We start from the raw sequence: 17,154 nt of genomic DNA, 5'->3' as shown, positions 1-17,154 counted from the left end.
GGACTTACTGTCTGGCAGGAATAGCCAGAGGGTTTTAACCAGGTTGTCCTGGACAGAAACAGCTGGAGACTGGCAGGATTCGGGAGGATCCAGAGGTGGGGAGACCCCACCAGACAGGGACCTGCCAGCTGTGATCCAGTCTTACCTAGCATGGTGTGAGGCACATAGCCTAGGAGCTAAGACGTAAATCCTGTGCCTGCCATTACTGTGTGGCCGTAAGCCAGCTCCTCTCCCTCTCTGTGCTGTTATTGCCTCATCAGCTAAACGGGATAAGAATAGATAGTACTGACTCAGGGTTGTAAGAATTAGAAGTGTCATCGTGCACTTCCTGCCTGGTGTGCCGGAAGGCCTAGGAGAATGGCAGCTGGCGCCGTGGTGACAAAGGTGGTCCCCTGCCCGCAGCTATGTTCGGGGAGAGCCCCTCAGGCAGCACCGCCTGGCAGATGGACCGTGGTAGTCCTGGTCATCGTGGGCAGGGCCGGGGCATTCTCACTGAACACAGCCTGCTGCTGCAGCAGGAGGAGCACTTGGGGGCTGCCCAGGTAGCCTGCTTGCCCTTGACCGGAGACCATGCGTCCCTGAGCTCTGGGCCGCCTGGGGTTCTGCTCCTTAACCAACTGCCCACAAAATGCACCTGTCTGCGGGAGCTGGGTGGAGCAGCGCCCGGCCTGCACCCCTAGAGGACAGGCGCACATGCACACACGAGAGCCAGACGCATTCCTGCACTGTCTCGTGGGCTGCAGGGCCTCAGGCTCCAGCCTTTGGTGGGCAAGGCTCCAGGCCAAGGGGCTCCGGGCCCTGGCCGGCTGCCAGGGAGGGGCGGAGGCCGCCCGCAGAGGAGCACAGGCAGCAGCCAGGGCTTTGCCTGCCCACGTGCAGATGAAAGCTCGTGCCATGCCGGGCTGTTTTCACTGGCAGGGTGGAAGGGAGGAGCCGAGGGCCTCACAGGAACGCTGGTGGGTGGGGTGGCAGCGGCCTGTGGAAAGCCAGCTGAGTGCCTGGCCGCGAGGTTGTTCCTGAGATCAGCTGCAGATGAGCAGTCAGAGCTGCGGAGGGCGTCTGGCAAAATGCAGGATGGGCTTCCTAAAATGCGTAATACAAATTGTAAGTAAAAGACAAGCCATCGAGTGCAAAGATAAAAATATAGTTCACAGGATGGGTGCACATTTGGTTCCTAAACATAAAAAAGTAAGTTTAAGATTGCTCTAACAAAAATACACATTAAAACAACACTGAGCTGGGCACTGGTGGCTCACATTTGTAATCCCAAGATTACATGGTGGGCTATAGCTAGATCTCAATGTGAAACAGCCCAGGGAAGGGTGTGAGTTTGTGAGCCCGGTGACTCTGCCCTTTGCCCTCTGGCTGTGTCCTTAAGAGGTCACAACCCAGACTAGCTGAGCTACTCAAGATAGAAGCACCTGAGTACTAAATGGAAGGCAGGCAAGTTCAAACCTCAGCTCCACAAAAAAGAAAAATAGGGCACAGCCAGAAGTGACAACTTGGGCTGAGAGAAAAGTCAGTATGAAATCAAAAAATCCTGCTCTTAACTCCAAAAATCTAACCAGAGTCCAGAACTGCATCTGATCCCAAGCAGGTGTGTGTGGTGTACTTCTGTAGTTCTAGCTACTCAGGAGTTACAGGCAGGAGAATCTCCAGTTTGAGGGTGACCCACCAGCCAGGTGGGCGCCAGTGGCTCATGCTTATAATCCTACCTTCTCAGGAGGCTGAGATCTGAAGATTCTGTTTTGAAACCTGGTTTTATTCTGATTATAAAAAAAGGTGTCTCTGTGTCTTCATTTTGCTTTTTTGTGTTGGTCCTGTAGCTTGAACTCAGGGCCTGGGTGCTGTTCCTGAGCTTTTGTGTTAGTACTCTACCACTTGAGCCACAGTGCCACTTCCAGATTTTTTAGTGGTTAAAATAAAAGTTTCGGGCGGCTGGGAAGGTGGCTCAGTGGTAGAGTGCTTGCCTTGCATGCATGAGGCCCTGGGTTCCATTCCTCAGTACCACATAAGCAGAAAAGCCAGAAGTGGCACTGTGGCTCAAGTGGTAAAGGGCTAGCCTTGAGCTGAAGAGCTGAGGGACAGCGCATCCAGGCCCCACGACTGGCAAAAACAAAAAACAAAAAAAACACTTTCCTGCCCAGACTGGCTTTGAACCAGAATCCTCAGATCTCAGTCAACTGAGCAGCTAGAATTACAGGTGTGAGCCACAGTGCCCAGCTCAGTGTTGTTTTAATGTGTATTTTTGTTAGAGCAATCTTAAACTCACTTTTTTATGTTTAGGAACCAAATGTGTACCCTTCCTGTGAACTATATTTTTATCTTTCTCCTTGATGACTTGTCTATTACTTATAATTTGTTTTACTCATTTTAGGAAGTTAGCTTTTGGATAAAATTTGCAAATGTTTTTCTGTTTGTTGTCTTATGGTTTTTACTGTTTACAGTGTTTATCTTAATGTAATCAATCTTTTACCCATAATCTTTAGCCTATAAAGTTCTTTTGAGTTTAGTGCCATGCATAACTCTGAACAATGTATAATTTTATTCACATAGTGTCCTGTATCTTGTGTATTTTTGTTTTAATTTTAAATCTGTAATGTCTTGGCACACGTCTGTCATCCTAGATTCTTGGGAAGCATAAATAGAAGGATTTCATCCAGGCAAAAAATGAGCCCTCAAAACACAAAGGTCATGACTCAAATGGCAGAATACCTGCCTTGCGAGCACAAGGCTGGGAGTTCAAAGGCTGGTATAGAAGAAAATAGTAAATAAAGTTTCCAGCGGTGGTGCTCCAGCCTACCCGTTCCCACCACCCTCCCACTCTGCATTTCCTTCAGCCTCCTCTCTCCCCTCTTCCCAGGCTGACAGGAACCGCCCTGTGAGGTCCATCTGCGCTCAGACCCAGACCCAGACGATGCCAGAGCTATGACCAGGCCTGCAGGCGTGGCGCCGAGCGGAGATCAGCCATGGAGCAGCCACAGGAGGCGGCCCCTGAGGTCCGGGAAGAGGAGGAGAAAGAGGAAGAGGCAGCGGCCGAAGGAGCCTCGCTTCCTTCTAGCAGCAGCTGCACAGGTGAGGTGGGCGGGGGGAATCCCCGCTCTTGGTGAACAACACCTGGTGGGTGCAGTGTGCGGACAGTACCCCACCCCTACTGCTGACCAGCAGTGGGCAAATTGTACCCATTCGTTCTGGAAAACAGGGTTGGTAGGCAACATGGACGGGGCATCTGTGAGAATTCACAGAGGTGTGTAGTGCAGGTGCCACCCCTGCTACCAGCAGGCACCCGGGCCTGCATTAGCAGTGCGCCAAGATAGGGAGCGGCCCTGCGATTGTCCTGAGCAGTGGCAATGCTCACCTCAGACGACCTGGTGCCAGTTCCATGTGTCACCGTTGAGGGGCATTGACATCAGCTGTGCCGCCACACAGCTAGATGGCCGTGATGGCAGGTGCTTCCGCAGGGCAGGCAGGTCACTGTCACGGTGCTCTATTGGTGGCAGTGTGTGTACGCATTGTCTCCCCTGGTTGCTCCAGGCCCTCCTCCCGGGCACCTGTTTTTCCCTGCTGCTCAGCCTCGCCTCTCTGCTCTCGCCAGTGCCTCAGGCCAGTACCACCAGCTGCTCCTGCCCCCGGCCTCGTGGCACTGTGGTCATGAAGGGTTGGTCTACAGTAGAGACCCCAAGCTTGCTCCCAGCCCCCCGGAGTCTACCTCGGGCAGGCAGAGAGGTGGTGTCAAGTGAAGGTGGAGATGTTGGGGTAAGGCAGGCTCCTGCCGGGGCTCACAGCCAAATGAGGCCCAAATGAGCCATGCCACCTCGAGCCTGCAGAGCAAGTTTTTTCCTCTTTCGGAAGCAGGTGGGCTGGGGTGAAGGAGAGCCATCCCGCAGTCCTGATCTACCTGGACATTGGGCATGACTAAGCAGGTCAAGTCACAGCTAGGACCAGAGACAGAATCGCATCTCCCACGCCCAGAATAGTCCACTTGGTTAGTGGTGGCCAGGATGGCTCTGGAGACCCAGCCTCTGTCAAAAGAGGGGGGTGGCTGGCCCACAGTGATGATTCCCCCCAGACCTGAGAAAGGCAAAGAGGGTTGAAAAGCCCAGAGAAGAGGTTGGAGCCAGCAGTGAGCTGGGGTTGTCAGGAGGCTGAGCTCACAGCCTGGCTCTCCTCATCTTCCCCCTGCACCCCTGCAGATCAGGGCGTCTGTCCTCAGCTTTCTCACGCCCTGTCCTCGGGACCTGTGTCACGCTGGGAAGTGGCCGTGTTCACATGCAGGTCAAAGTGCAGGGGCTTGAGCAGGAGTGAGCCGGCAGGCGTGGTGATGTCATGGATGGGATTCTGGGTGTGGTGAGTGAGCAGGGCAGGATCTGCCCAGGCACTCACTCAGTGCTGGGCCTCGATCTGGTGTTCACTTCCTATTTATTAGTCAATGGGTGAAATGGAGGAATGAAGGCTTCCTGCTCCATCATTGCTTCATATCCCCGAATGGGAAGTCTGTGACATATACAAACTTCCTGTCTTCTATAGGAGAGGTCCCTGGTGAACAGGACCAGTGGTCAGAAAACACAAAACAGAGGGCTGGGAAGATGGCTCAGTGGTAGAGCGCATGCCTTGCATGCCAGAGGCCCTGGGTTCGATTCCTCAGCACCACATAAGCAAAAAGAAAAAAAAGCCGGAAGTGGCGCTGTGGCTCAAGTGATAGAGTGCTAGCCTTGAGCTGAAGAGCTGAGGGACAGCGCCCAGGCCCAGAGTTCAGGCCCCATGACCGGACCCAAAAAAAAAAAAAAAAAAAAAAAAAAAACACAAAACAGAGTTTGCTCTGACCAGTGATCAACGAAGGCATATTAAGATGAGATGTCACTTGGTCTCTCGGGCTGGCGGAGCGGCTGTGATCACTGTTGGCCAGGGGCAGGGGCTGGTCCTTGGCCACCAAGGGTTGCAGGGAGCGTGCTATTCATTCTTTTCACCCTGCAGCTCCCTTGAAGTACAGGGCCCCTGCACGGAAGCACGTCCCGCAGCCAGCCCGGGGCCTGCCCTGCTGCTCCCAGAAGCTGAGTGGAAGACAGTCTGTGAGGATCTGCCTGGGTGGGCTGGCCCCAGGCCACTGGGGGATACCCTGGAGTCACTGACAAGGGCAAGAAGGTCTGTGGTACCTCTACCCTGAGAGTCACAGAAGGTACTAGAAGAGTGTACAACAAAGGGCAGTGAGGCAAACCTGGTGTCCTGGGTTTGCCCGTCATTAGACACTGCCCAGCCCTGGGTGTTTTCTCAACAAGCTGCAAGACTTTCCTCATTTAATAGAAGTGCCTTTACTGCTTTTCCTTACAACGTTAAAACAAACTGTTGAAAGGATTGAAAGGGAGCTAGCGGCGAGGGAGCCCAGAGACAAGCCAAGGCCCAGGAGAGCTTTGAAAGCCACACAAGCCAGAGCAGGGACGCCAGGTTGCCACTGTGGGCTGTGGCTTGGCCAATCGCTTACACCCCTCCATCTTTGGTTCCCTATTCTGCCCCCATGAGCTTATAACTTTGACCCCAGTGTCCCCTCGGGGACCGGAAAGGAACCTGGAAAGAGTAGAAAGGTGACATCGCTGCTTTCCCCCTGACCCCGCATGCTGCCTTGACCCGGTCCCGCACAGACCCAGTGCCCCGAGCACCAGTGCCTCACCCCACGTCCTCACCCCAGGAGACAGGCAGGACTGACCTGCCGTCCGCACGCCGCAAGCCTCCTTCCCTGCAAGCACTTGGCAGTGCCCGGGCACTGTGCCCAGGCTGACCACTCAGTGACAGGCTACATACCCCTTCCCCCTCCCTCCCCTGTTGCCCAGTCTGGGCGGACAGGACAGCAGAAGCAAGGAACTGCTTGGTACCTCAGCCCAGTTGCCCTGACTTCAGGAGTTAAACAGTACCTGAAGCCTGAGGATCCCGCCAGCAAAGCAGATCCACCCAGCTGGGTCCTCGGGCTGCCTGTGGGAGGGTGCTCATCACACATGACTTGTCATCAAAGATGGCGAAACTGATACTTCTCTCTCTTGTTTACACTGAAGCTAAGCATTGGGTAATGACCTAGAGTTACCCTCAGCAGTGACGTTGGGTTGTCATTTAAGGCATGTGAATGGATGGGGGGGGGGGCAGTTCAGTTGTTCTAGGCCATTGACAGCAGAGCCCTTTTACTACCCCAGTCGGTTTCTCCCAGTGTGTCCATGTCCCAAGCTCAAGCCCAGACTTAGATCTCTGAGACACCATTTCATAGATGAGAAAACCACAGCTTGGGCCCCAAGACCTTGCTTTTACCTCAGGACCGCTAGCTAAAATGTGGTAGAGCTGGGATTTGAACTTGGGTCTCATGGTCCAAGTCCTGTCCTGAAGCTAACAACTTGGAGGTGGTCTACCATTGAGCCCAGAGAAGGAAGCGACTTCCCCAGCAGACACCGCGCTGGCTCCATCTGGGGTCCTGTGGCATGATCTGCCCTTCCTGCTGTTACTGCTCTCTATCTTGTATTTTGGTTTTCTTGTTTATTCGTTTGTTTGATGGTGAGTACTGGAGTTCAGCTCAGAAACTCATGCTTGCTAAGCAGGCCCTCTACTGCTGAACCATGCCGCCAACCATTTTTGCCCTGGTATTGTTAAGATAGGATCTCACTTCCTGCCTACGTGCGTGTCTGTATTGCAGTACTTCTGTAAGCACGCACCATCATACCCAGCTTCTTCTCCTGACATGGAGTCTCATGGACCTTTCTGCCCAGACTGACCAGAACCAATAGTCTCCCAATCTCAGCCTCCCACATAGTTGTAAGGACAGACATGTGCCACTGTGCCCAGCTATGGGTCCCCTAAACTTCTCTACCCAAACTGGCCTTAAATTTCAATCCTTCCATTCTTAGCCTCCCAAGTAGCTAAGATTACAGGCATGAGGTACTGGTGCCTGGCTGCTGTCGTTTTTCTAGTCCCCTTTCTTCTTCCCCTTCGCCATCCTCTCCCCTTTTTTTTCTTTCCTCTCTCCCTCCCTGACATGCTAGGGAGGCACTCTATGACTGTGCCACTCTGCCCAGCCCTCCTTATCTCTTACCTCTGTTATCTGAGGGCAGGGTCAGGTCCTGCCCTGCACCCAGCAGGTGCTCACCTAATGTCTGTTAGTGAACAGAAGAGGTGGCAGTGACACACGCACAGCGAGCAGCAACCAATGACCTGACACTCACCCAGCCTCCAGTGCCACAGGGGAGAAGGAGGTAGACACTACCAGGAAATGTGGCCAATCAGTAGCCGAGATGGGCCCTGAGACCCAAAGGGAGTGTGCTGAGAGACGGTGTTCTGAGCGAGGCCCAGGGCCAACAGGGGCCACAGACGGACATGCGCACACAGTGCCCTGAGCCAAGGAGGAAGTGCACGGGCCCTCCTGCCAGCCTGCACAGCTCTCCACAAAAGGCTTTTGTTCGTCTTAGCACCCTGTCTCCCAACACCAGCTCCTGTGAGTTTAATGCCCCCAGGAGCGGGGGTCCTGCGAGCTGGGGCAGGATTCCCGCCCAGGGAGCTTGAAGACATTGATTTCCCCAGAGCCACCATGCCCACCCACCATGGCTCCAGCAGTGCAGGGATCTTGGCGTGGACTGCAGCGCCCCTTGCCTGTGGCCCTACATCTAGTGGACATCGCTTGGCGGTGTACAGTCGTTCATAGCCTGTGGGTGAGGACAGGTGCAGAGAAGCCTGGGGCACCACCCAGCCCCAGCACCTGTCTGGGTCAGCGAGAGACCCACACTCCTGGTTGTGGGGCCAAAAGGGGGTTGGACCCTTGGAGTGACTAAAGTTGGAAGGTAGGGTGCTGGGTCAGGTCGGGCCATTTGAGGGACTTGTGTCACCCCTAAACTAAAGCCAGGAGGGTAGCAGCACTAGGGCCAGAGGGGGCCCTCCTGGGAACCTGGGGGAACAAGAGCCATCAGGGAGGGGAGCGGGGATGAGGAGAAGAGCCAGGGCTACTTAGCCTGTGTCAGGAGACGAAGGGCTGTAGGCCGGGGCAAGGTCCCCATGGCTTGGCTGGATTGTTGTCCAGTGCTCCTGCTCGGATGGCTGGTTCCTGATTTGGGATCCGATGCCTGCCTGTAAGATCCCTGAGCCATCCCAGGAGCGAGGACAGACAGGAGGCGGCATGGCAGAGATAGGACAGGGGGGTCAGGAGACCAGGCCTCAGGGAGCCCTCCTGGGAGGCTTGGAGAAGACTCACAGATTCTCACTGAGTGATGTAACAGCACACCTGTCCTGCAGCCGTGCCTTCCCCCATGCTCCCTGAAAGTGCTCTCAGCAACACCATGCTTTCCCGTGCTCCCTGTGGGTGCTCCTGACACCACAGAGAAATCTGCACATTCAATAGGAAAATGGGAAAGTCAGTATGTTGCTCAGTCAACTTCAATACTTGTGCTCTGTGTGGAGCAAGGAGTTTTAAGGGAGAAGTTTGAGGTTCTGGGGAGATCTACCCTGTCATCCATAGAGTCCTCACAGGGATGGGGAGCCCAGGGTGGGGGGCTGGCTCTGTGCCTCACACCACCTATACAGGCAGTCTCTAAACTGCGACAGCTGCTTGCTGAGGAGCAGCCGCAGATTCTGCCCACAGGAGGGCCGGGACAGGAAAGACTGGGCTGTTGGGTACTGAGCACCTGCCGGCTGGGTGTCGGGCTGTGGGAGAAAAGCTCTGGTGGCTTTGCCCAGGCCCCCAGAGAAATGTCCTTAGCTGCATGCCAGGTGAAGAAATGCCTCCCAAAGGCCCTCCAGAGCCCCCACCGTGGGCTCTTCCTGCCGCCGGGCCTCCAGGCGTGCCGCGCCGCAGCCCCTCTGTCCTGTGTCCCATGTCCGCAGACCTCTCCCAGAGCGCCTCACCACCTTCGCTGCTGGACCAGCTGCAGATGGGCTGTGACGGGGCCTCGGGCGGTGGCCTCAACATGGAGTGCCGCGTCTGTGGGGACAAGGCATCAGGCTTCCACTACGGCGTCCACGCGTGCGAGGGGTGCAAGGTATGGACTGGGGATCACTGGCGATGGCGGCGGGGGGGGGGGGGGAGGGCGTGAAAATACCCACTACACAATCCCCTGGGCCTTGCAGCCTGAACACTGGGCCCCGCAGGAGGGATTTCTTTGCCAGGCGTGTCCTGCAGGGGACCTGCCTGCTACCCCAGCCACTCACTTGAAGTCTGTGTGTGGCCAGCGCCCCCTGGGGCCCAGGCTCCAGAAGACAGGCAGGACCTGCCTTCCTATGTGGGGTCAGGGCTCCAGAATCTCAAGGCTCAGAGAGGTTATTTGAGATAAAAGGAAACACTTCATTTCTTCTTCTTTTTTTCTTTTTCTTTTTTGGTCATGGGGCTTGAACTCTGGGCCTGGGCAAAGTCCCTGAGTGCTTCAGCTCAAGACTGGTCCTCTACCTTGAGCCATAGCGCCACTTCTGGTTTTCTGATGGTTTATTGGAGATAAGAATCTCACAGACGTCCCTGCCCAGGCTGGCTTTGAACCGTGATCCTCAGATCTCAGCCTCCTGAGTAGCTAGGATTACAGGCGTGGGCCACTGACACCTGGCTTACATTTCTTTTTCAGTGGACTTCTGAGTTTTTCTTCCTGGCTGCATATCCATCAACACCCCACAGGGTGGGCTGGAGGCATGGTTCAAGTGGTAGAGCCTCTGCTTAGCAACTTGAGCCCTGAGTCCAAGCCCTAGTACAAAAAACAATTCTTTTCATAAAGCTACCACTTGTAGAATACACAGAACCAGATACATTTATGAATAAATCAAGGTAGCCATGATACAATTTTATGTTCCCAAACTAAGAAACTTGAAGACTTCTCTGTGTAAATGAATATGGTACATAATTTTAATTATAAAGAAGTTTTTTTTGGGGGGGTCCAGTCGTGGGGCCCGAACTCTGGGCCTGGGTGCTGTCCCTCAGCTCTTCAGCTCAAGGCTAGCGCTCTACCACTTGAGCCACAGCGCCACTTCCGGCTTTTTTCTTGTTGCTTATGTGGTGCTGAGGAATCAAACCCAGGGCCTCAGGCATGCAAGGCAAGAGCTCTACCACTGAGCCACCTTCCCAGCCCCTTACAAAGAAGTTTTTATGGCCCGGCACCAGTGGCTCACGCCTGTAATCCTAACTACCCAGGAGGCTGAAATCTGAGGATCGTAGTTCAAAGCCATCCTGGGCAGGAAAGTCTGAGAGGCTCTTATCTCCAATTAACCACCAAAAAACCAGACGTGGTGCTGTGGCTCAAGGGGTAGAGCACTCGCCTTGAGCTGAAGAGCTGAGGGACAGGGCCCAGGCCCAGAGTTCAAGTCCCACAACCAACCAAAGAAAAAATAAGTTTTTGATTCCCCTCTGAAAGCTCTCATCCCAGCACTTGCAAATCACAGCAGTCAGTACCCTACACGTGACCCGCCCTGGGCGCTCGCGCCTGCCACTCACCTCCCCCCTCAATGCCCAGGGCTTCTTCCGCCGCACGATCCGCATGAAGCTGGAGTACGAGAAGTGCGATCGGAGCTGCAAGATCCAGAAGAAGAACCGCAACAAGTGCCAGTACTGCCGCTTCCAGAAGTGCCTGGCCCTGGGCATGTCGCACAATGGTGAGAGCGCTAGCGTGGCCGGAGGGGTGCCTAGAAAGTACTCGGGGCACACCAGAGCTGGGACTCCAGCTGCTGCCTCTGCGCATCCGGACCAGGGTCTCAGAGCCTGAGACCCGCCACTGCCCCAGAGCGGCCCCCTCGCTGGGTCCAGGCTGGGCCATGTCCACCTCTCTGTAGCTGTGGCTCCCCTGCTTGGCCCATAGGGTTACTGAGAATAGACCCCAGCTGAGCCGGCCTCCTGCAGATCCCTGTCATCTGACCCCAGGACTCTCCCCAACACCCCCACCCCAGTCTCCTTACTCAGCCCCATGTCCTCCAAATCAGACACTTGATTATTTTATTTATTTTTATTTTTTGTTGTTCATAGGGCTTGAACTGAGGGCCTTGGGTGCTCACATCCCTGAGCTTTTTTGCTCAAGGCTAGCACTCTACCACTTGGAGCCGCAGAGCTCTACTTCCAATTTTCTGGTAGTTAATTGGAGATAAGTGTCTCAGGGACTTTCCTGCCTGGACTGGCTTTGAGCTGTGATCCTTGGATCTCTGCCTCCTGAGTCGCTAGGGTTGCAGGCGTGAGCCACCAATGCTGGACTCAAGACACTTGTTTACATCACCACAGTGGCCAGCTACTGGACCAGCCTTCTCCTGCAGGAGCCCTAACTTCCTCACACCCTTGAGGGCGGTGAAACACAAGTCTGCTGTCAGCAGCTTTAGTGGTGGGATCTGGCCCTGTCCCAGTGGGGGCCTGGGAGGGGCCTTGGGAGGCCTGGGTGGACTGAGTTCTTCCCTCCCAGTCTCCTAGGCAAGCCAGATCCTGCTCCGTCACTAATGACGGCTTACTGTGTGACCCCCATAGTGCTTACTGTGCACATACTCTCCTTTAACTGTGCCAGTCACACAGTTAAGTTTTAAGAGTGTCAGCCCATCTTGCCCGATAACAAAGAAAAAGCTGAAGTAGCCAATCCCAGTGCCAAGCAGGGACACAGGTGCACACTTTGGCCATCAAAGTGTCTGCCTGCCTACCAAAGTGTCTGCTGCTGCCCTAGTCTAGACAGCACAGATCTACAATGGCTACTCCAGCATCACCATCTTCTCCACTGAGGGCCCAGGCTCAGCAAGGATGGCTCTTTACCTGTGTGCCGTTAGAGAAACTGGGAGGTTACAGGTGCTGGCTCCTGCCAGTCTCTCAGTGATTACCCCTACCTGTGCAGCCATCCGCTTTGGCCGGATGCCAGAAGCTGAGAAGAGGAAGCTGGTGGCTGGGCTGACGGCCAGCGAGGGGCACCAGCACAACCCGCAGCTGGCTGACCTGAAGGCCTTCTCCAAGCACATCTACAACGCCTACCTGAAAAACTTCAACATGACCAAAAAGAAGGCCCGCAGCATCCTCACTGGCAAGTCCAGCCACACAGCGGTGAGTGTCACTGCCCGCCCTGGCCACGTCCCCTGCTGCCAGCTGCCTGCCTCCTGGGAGAACTAGGCCTCCTCCGTGCCCTGACGGCGGTACATGAGGGGGTGTGGGGGACAAGCGGGCAGGGGTCCCCCGAGGCCTGGCTTTGACCAGGCCTGGTTTTCAGCCCTTTGTGATCCACGACATCGAGACACTGTGGCAGGCGGAGAAGGGCCTGGTGTGGAAGCAGCTGGTGAACAGCCTGCCACCCTACAAGGAGATCAGCGTGCACGTCTTCTACCGCTGCCAGTGCACCACGGTGGAGACTGTGCGGGAGCTCACCGAGTTCGCCAAGAGCATCCCCAACTTCAGCAACCTCTTCCTCAACGACCAGGTGACACTCCTCAAGTACGGCGTGCACGAAGCCATCTTCGCCATGCTGGCCTCCATCGTCAACAAGGACGGGCTGCTGGTGGCCAACGGCAGCGGCTTCGTCACCCACGAGTTCCTGCGCAGCCTCCGCAAGCCCTTCAGCGACATCATCGAGCCCAAGTTCGAGTTTGCCGTCAAGTTCAACGCCCTGGAACTCGACGACAGTGACCTGGCTCTCTTCATCGCCGCCATCATCCTGTGTGGAGGTGAGTGAGCGGTGAGGCAGGAGGGCCGGCCCGCAGCCGGGCTCGGGGCCGACATAGGCCGTGCAGGACCCGTGCCATCTGGTGCAGATGGGGCATGGAGGGAAAGGAGGAAAAACACCGCCACGCTTACGGGGCTCATTTGTAGGTGGTGGGGAGATTTCTCCAATTTGCCTGCGCTTTTCCAATGGCAGCGCAGTAAGTTCAGGCGTCGGCTGTTCTGATAAATTGTAACGCATCCGGCCCTCACAGCGGCCTCGCACGGGAGACAGTGCTGCCCCTGTTTTACGATGAGGAAGCAAGCTCGGAGGCCAAGTAACCTGTCCAGAGCATCATGAGGAGACTTTGAATCTGGGCGCCAAATCTCCCTCCATGATGCATCACTCCCCTACCCAATCAAGAAAAAAAAACAAAAAACAGAAACCGTATCAAGAAACAAGGTGGGAGGGGACATGGGCAGGCGCTAGAACATTCGGTGGAGCCGATGCTGGCAGAACAGGCTCGGGTCTCTCCCCTCGGCCAGGTCCCCTGTGCAGTAGGGAAGTTCCTCCTCCCGTCAGGGACTCCATGAATGCCTGTGTCCCCACAGACCGGCCAGGCCTCATGAACGTGCCACAGGTGGAGGCCATCCAGGACACCATCCTGCGTGCCCTCGAGTTCCATCTGCAGGCCAACCACCCCGACAGCCAGTACCTCTTCCCCAAGCTGCTGCAGAAGATGGCTGACCTACGGCAGCTGGTCACTGAGCATGCTCAGATGATGCAGTGGTTGAAGAAGACCGAGACTGAGACCTTGCTGCATCCCCTGCTCCAGGAGATCTACAAGGACATGTACTGAGGCTGCCCCAGGCCTCCTGGGGAGCCCCTCTGTGGGACTGTTCCATGGACCAGCCCACGAGCACTCAGTGCAGCCCGCACGGCCGGGCACACTGCACTCCAGACACATGAAGCCCTGGCTCCCGGCCTTCCTTTCCTCCGCCCGGCTCCCAGATCCTTCTGTCTGCCGTCTCCTTTCCCAGTCCTGTCTTCCTGATGCCTCCAGTGCTTCCTTGCCCTCTGCTCGTCTCCCTCCTCCTCGCTGCCTTTCCGTCCCCACACTGGTCCTCTGTTGGCACTGTCTCACCAGCCGCCTTGGACAGGCCCTCCGCCTTTGCTCCTGTCTTCCCAGGAGCACCCCACCCCTGGGCCGCCCCTTGTCCTGCTCCTGCAGGCCTACGGCCTCGCCTCTGTCGCCTGTCTTCATACAAAAGATTTGAGCCATACGAAGAAACACTACACTGTCTGGGCCTGGCTTTCTGGGTCCAAAGAAACACTATGCTGCCTGGGTCTGGCTTCCTGGAGGAGCCTGCCTGGACTGACTGCAGCCACGCCTGTGGCCACAGGGTCGCAGGGGCAGTGGGCAGGGGGACAGGGTGGGGGGGGGGCCAGATGCTTTCCTCAAACCCGCCCTTGCCCAAAGCCACTGCCACCTGTCTCTTCTTCATGCCAGTTTTCTAGGTCACTGTTGTTCATAGGCCGATGCTAGCTAGCCCAGAGGGAAGAGTGGGGACCCTGAGCCCCCACTATAGAGGAGGGAGGTGGAGGCTGGTGGAGGGAACAGCACACTTCACTCTGACCTCCAAGGCCAGGTTCTGGTGGCTCACAGTTGTAATCCAAGCTGATCAAGAGGCTGAGATCCAGAGGATCGTGGTTTGAAGCCAGCCCAGGCCAAGAGGTCCATGAGACTCCATTTCCAATAGTAAGCAGCACAGCCAAGCTGGAGGCCTGGGTTCAAATGACAGTGCTCCAGCGGAACATGAAAGCTGAGCAAGTGCAAGCCGAGTTCAAACCCCAGTACCACTGAAAAGGAAAAGAATGCTGACCCCAGAATCGGAGTAGGAGTGGGTCCAAGGGAAGGGAGAGAATGGGGCGGGCCCTCCACGAGCCCTGCCGCCCTTTCCCTCCCAGCTTCCCAGCGGTCAGCCAGCATATCTATCTCTATCTCCCTCCCTGCCTTCCTCTCTCTCTCTCTCTCTCTCTCTCTCTCTCTCTCACACACACACACACACTCTCTCACACACACACACACACACACACACACACACACACACACACACATACTGGCTGCTGCTCCTTGGAGCAACTAGACACGGAATCACGTGACCTCTACCCTCCTGGGAACCCCAAGGCCAGTGATCTGGTGACCGGAGAGGCCAGTCAGCCAGCATGGGCCCCACAGGTGCCAGGGACCGCCGAGCCTGCCCTGCCATCCACTCAGCTTGCAGCTCTGCTGCCCTCCCGTCCTTGTTTTCTTCCCCTGTGGTGACTGGAGACCTCGCCTGGGCCCCCTGCCTCCTCCCCAGCGCCCAGGTGGGGGCATGCCCTCCTCAGACCCCCTCAGCTGGCCCTGCTAAGCCTGGAGCAGGGGCAGAGCAGGGGCCGCAGGAGAGCGGGAGCCTGCCCTGGCCTGCAGGAGGCGCCAGTAGGTCCAGGTCCTGTCTGGCCCTTCCCAAGGGTCTTTCTGGGAGGAAATGGCCTAGAGAGGACCAGGCCTGTGCCCCAGGACCACCTGGCCCCCACCCAGGCTGGCCAGACCTTTGGGCCAAAGCTGTGAAGCAAGCGAGCATCGTGTGCTGGTCCAGCCCGACCCAAACCCGGTGCTGAGGCTGCAGCTCTTCGCCGTGTCTGAACAATCTCCAGAACTGAAATGTATATTTTTGCTAGGAGCCCCAGCTTCTTGTGTTTTTAATATAAATAGTGTACACAGACTGACAGAAATTTAAATAAATGAGAATTAAGTATTTAAGAGTCGACTGGAAGCTGGCTCGGTTCTTTGCACGCTGACCTCCGGGCTCCTCCGTGTCCAGTGTGGGGCTGGGGGGAGGGGGGGCTGCGCCGTCCCCACCACTGCCCACCCCGGCCCATCAGCAGGCAGTGTAGTCCTGCAGAGAGGGTGAAGGGAATGGAGGCATGGCTCTGCAGAGACCATGTACCACACGGCACTAGCCAGGAAGGCGGATGGAGGTCACAGGGGCAGTGAGCCCTGGCATTGAATAATATGTGGAACTTGAGAACCCCAGCCATCTGATGGCTGCCCCAGCCCCCAGAACTTGCCCCTCAGTTGACACCAGTGTTCTCTACTTGTGGGCAGCCAACCCTCGATAGCCAGTAGCAAGATGGGGAGTGGGGGGGGGGGGTTCTGACACTAACAAAACCCCTGAGATAATCACTTTACAAAGAAAGAGGTATGTGCCAGGTATGGTGGTACACACCTTACCACCCATCTGTAGTCCCAACTACCCAGAAGGCTGAGGCAGGATGATCTCTTGAGTCCAGAAGTTTGAAGCCTGCCTGGGCAATATAGCAGATTCCATCTCAAAAACATTAAAAAAAAAAAAAAAAAAAAAAAAAAAAAAAAAAAAACGCTGAGCACGCCTGTCATCCTAGCTACTCAGGAGGCTGAGATCTGAGGATGGTGGTTCAAATCCAGCTCGGGTAGGAAAGTCCATGAGACCTTATCTCCAATAAACCACTAGAAAACCGGAAGTGGCACTGTAGCTCAAGTGGTAGAATGCTAGCCTTGAGCTGAAGAGCTCAGGAACAGCATCCAGGCCCAGAGTTCAAGCCCCACAACCGACAAAAAAAAAAGAAAAAAGGCTAAGCAAGAGCACAAAGCCCTGAGTTCAAGCCCAAATATTGGCACATCTCCCTCCCTCCCTTCTCCTCTCTCTCCTTCCCCTCATTCTCTCTCTCTCTCTCTCTCCCTCTCTCTCTCTCTCTCTCTCTCTCTCTCTCTCTCTCTCTCTCTCTCTCTCTCTCTCACACACACACACACACACACACGTCTTAAGGACTAGAAGTCAGAAGGGGAAACCAAGATTTGAAAATAACACAGGAAGCCAGTCTCTCCAGAGCTAAAAGGGGAAATGGTACCATCCCAGCATGCATGTACAGACACTGCCAAACCCGCAAGCCTGAAGCCGCCTGCTGATCCAATTAGCACCTGACAGTGCACATACACACACACAGTTACCACTACTGCTGCCTGCAGCTCCACTTAGTGGCCCCAGTTGGAAGAACACTCATCTTCCTGTGTCCTCCACTCACTCCCCCAATCCCTACCCTACCATACCCTACCCCTACCCCCACCCCTAGCCCCCACCCTCCCATTGAACCAGGCTGATTGCAGTTTCTAGCTCCTGGGGAGCTAGAAAGGGAAAGGAGAGGCAGGGAACCAGCAGACCAACAGCACCAAGTACAAACGCCAGCCATGAGACTAGGGGTCCCAAGAGGACCCCTGGGGTGGGTGGGGCTGAGGATGACTTTGGCCTCCCTGGGTTCAGCTCCCCAGCGCTCCTCTCAGCCAGGAGAGTGACGTCCCGGGGAACTGGAGGAACAGGGAAGGAAGTGTCTGAAATTGCAGCCTTGCGTGCAGTGGATCTTGTGCTTGTGTTCTGGATGGAACACTGGGCCTCGAGAACGTCAGCACAGGCCGCACCACTGAGCCCCACCCTCAGCCCTCGCCCACTCGTTCTCACCTTCCTGCCCCCCCCCACTTCCAGAT

General features: G+C 55.7%; 1 protein-coding gene across 2 annotated transcripts; it reads left to right on the top strand.

Annotated features, from left to right (window-relative positions):
* Nucleotides 1–2,867: 2,867 nt before the first annotated feature.
* Nucleotides 2,868–15,401, top strand: Ppard (peroxisome proliferator activated receptor delta). 2 transcript variants are annotated; one of them, XM_070023910.1, is made up of 6 exons: nucleotides 2,868–3,075; nucleotides 8,845–8,999; nucleotides 10,452–10,590; nucleotides 11,799–12,001; nucleotides 12,372–12,615; nucleotides 13,202–15,401. In XM_070023910.1, exons 1-6 carry the CDS (start codon nucleotides 2,970–2,972, stop codon nucleotides 13,447–13,449), a joined length of 1,095 nt encoding a protein of 364 aa, XP_069880011.1. In that variant the 5' UTR covers nucleotides 2,868–2,969; the 3' UTR covers nucleotides 13,450–15,401. The 2 variants fall into 2 exon arrangements, with proteins under 2 accessions (XP_069880011.1, XP_069880010.1); XM_070023909.1 differs by having other exon boundaries at nucleotides 12,165–12,615.
* Nucleotides 15,402–17,154: the final 1,753 nt, after the last annotated feature.

The sequence above is a fragment of the Dipodomys merriami genome, unplaced genomic scaffold (genome assembly GCF_024711535.1).
Source record: "Dipodomys merriami isolate MVZ:Mamm:240054 unplaced genomic scaffold, mDipMer1.0.p SCAF_16, whole genome shotgun sequence".
In the NCBI taxonomy this organism is placed as follows: Eukaryota; Metazoa; Chordata; class Mammalia; order Rodentia; family Heteromyidae; genus Dipodomys; species Dipodomys merriami.
Note: the sequence above shows the minus strand (reverse complement) of the source record. Positions and strands in the feature narration are given on the sequence as shown.

Coding starts and splice junctions, on each gene's coding strand:
- Ppard (XM_070023909.1), top strand. CDS start 2,970: ATGGAGCAGCCACAGGAGGCGGCCCCTGAGGTCCGGGAAGAGGAGGAG. Junction 3,076..8,844: donor TTCTAGCAGCAGCTGCACAG/GTGAGGTGGGCG, acceptor CCATGTCCGCAG/ACCTCTCCCAGAGCGCCTCA. Junction 10,591..11,798: donor CCTGGGCATGTCGCACAATG/GTGAGAGCGCTA, acceptor CTACCTGTGCAG/CCATCCGCTTTGGCCGGATG.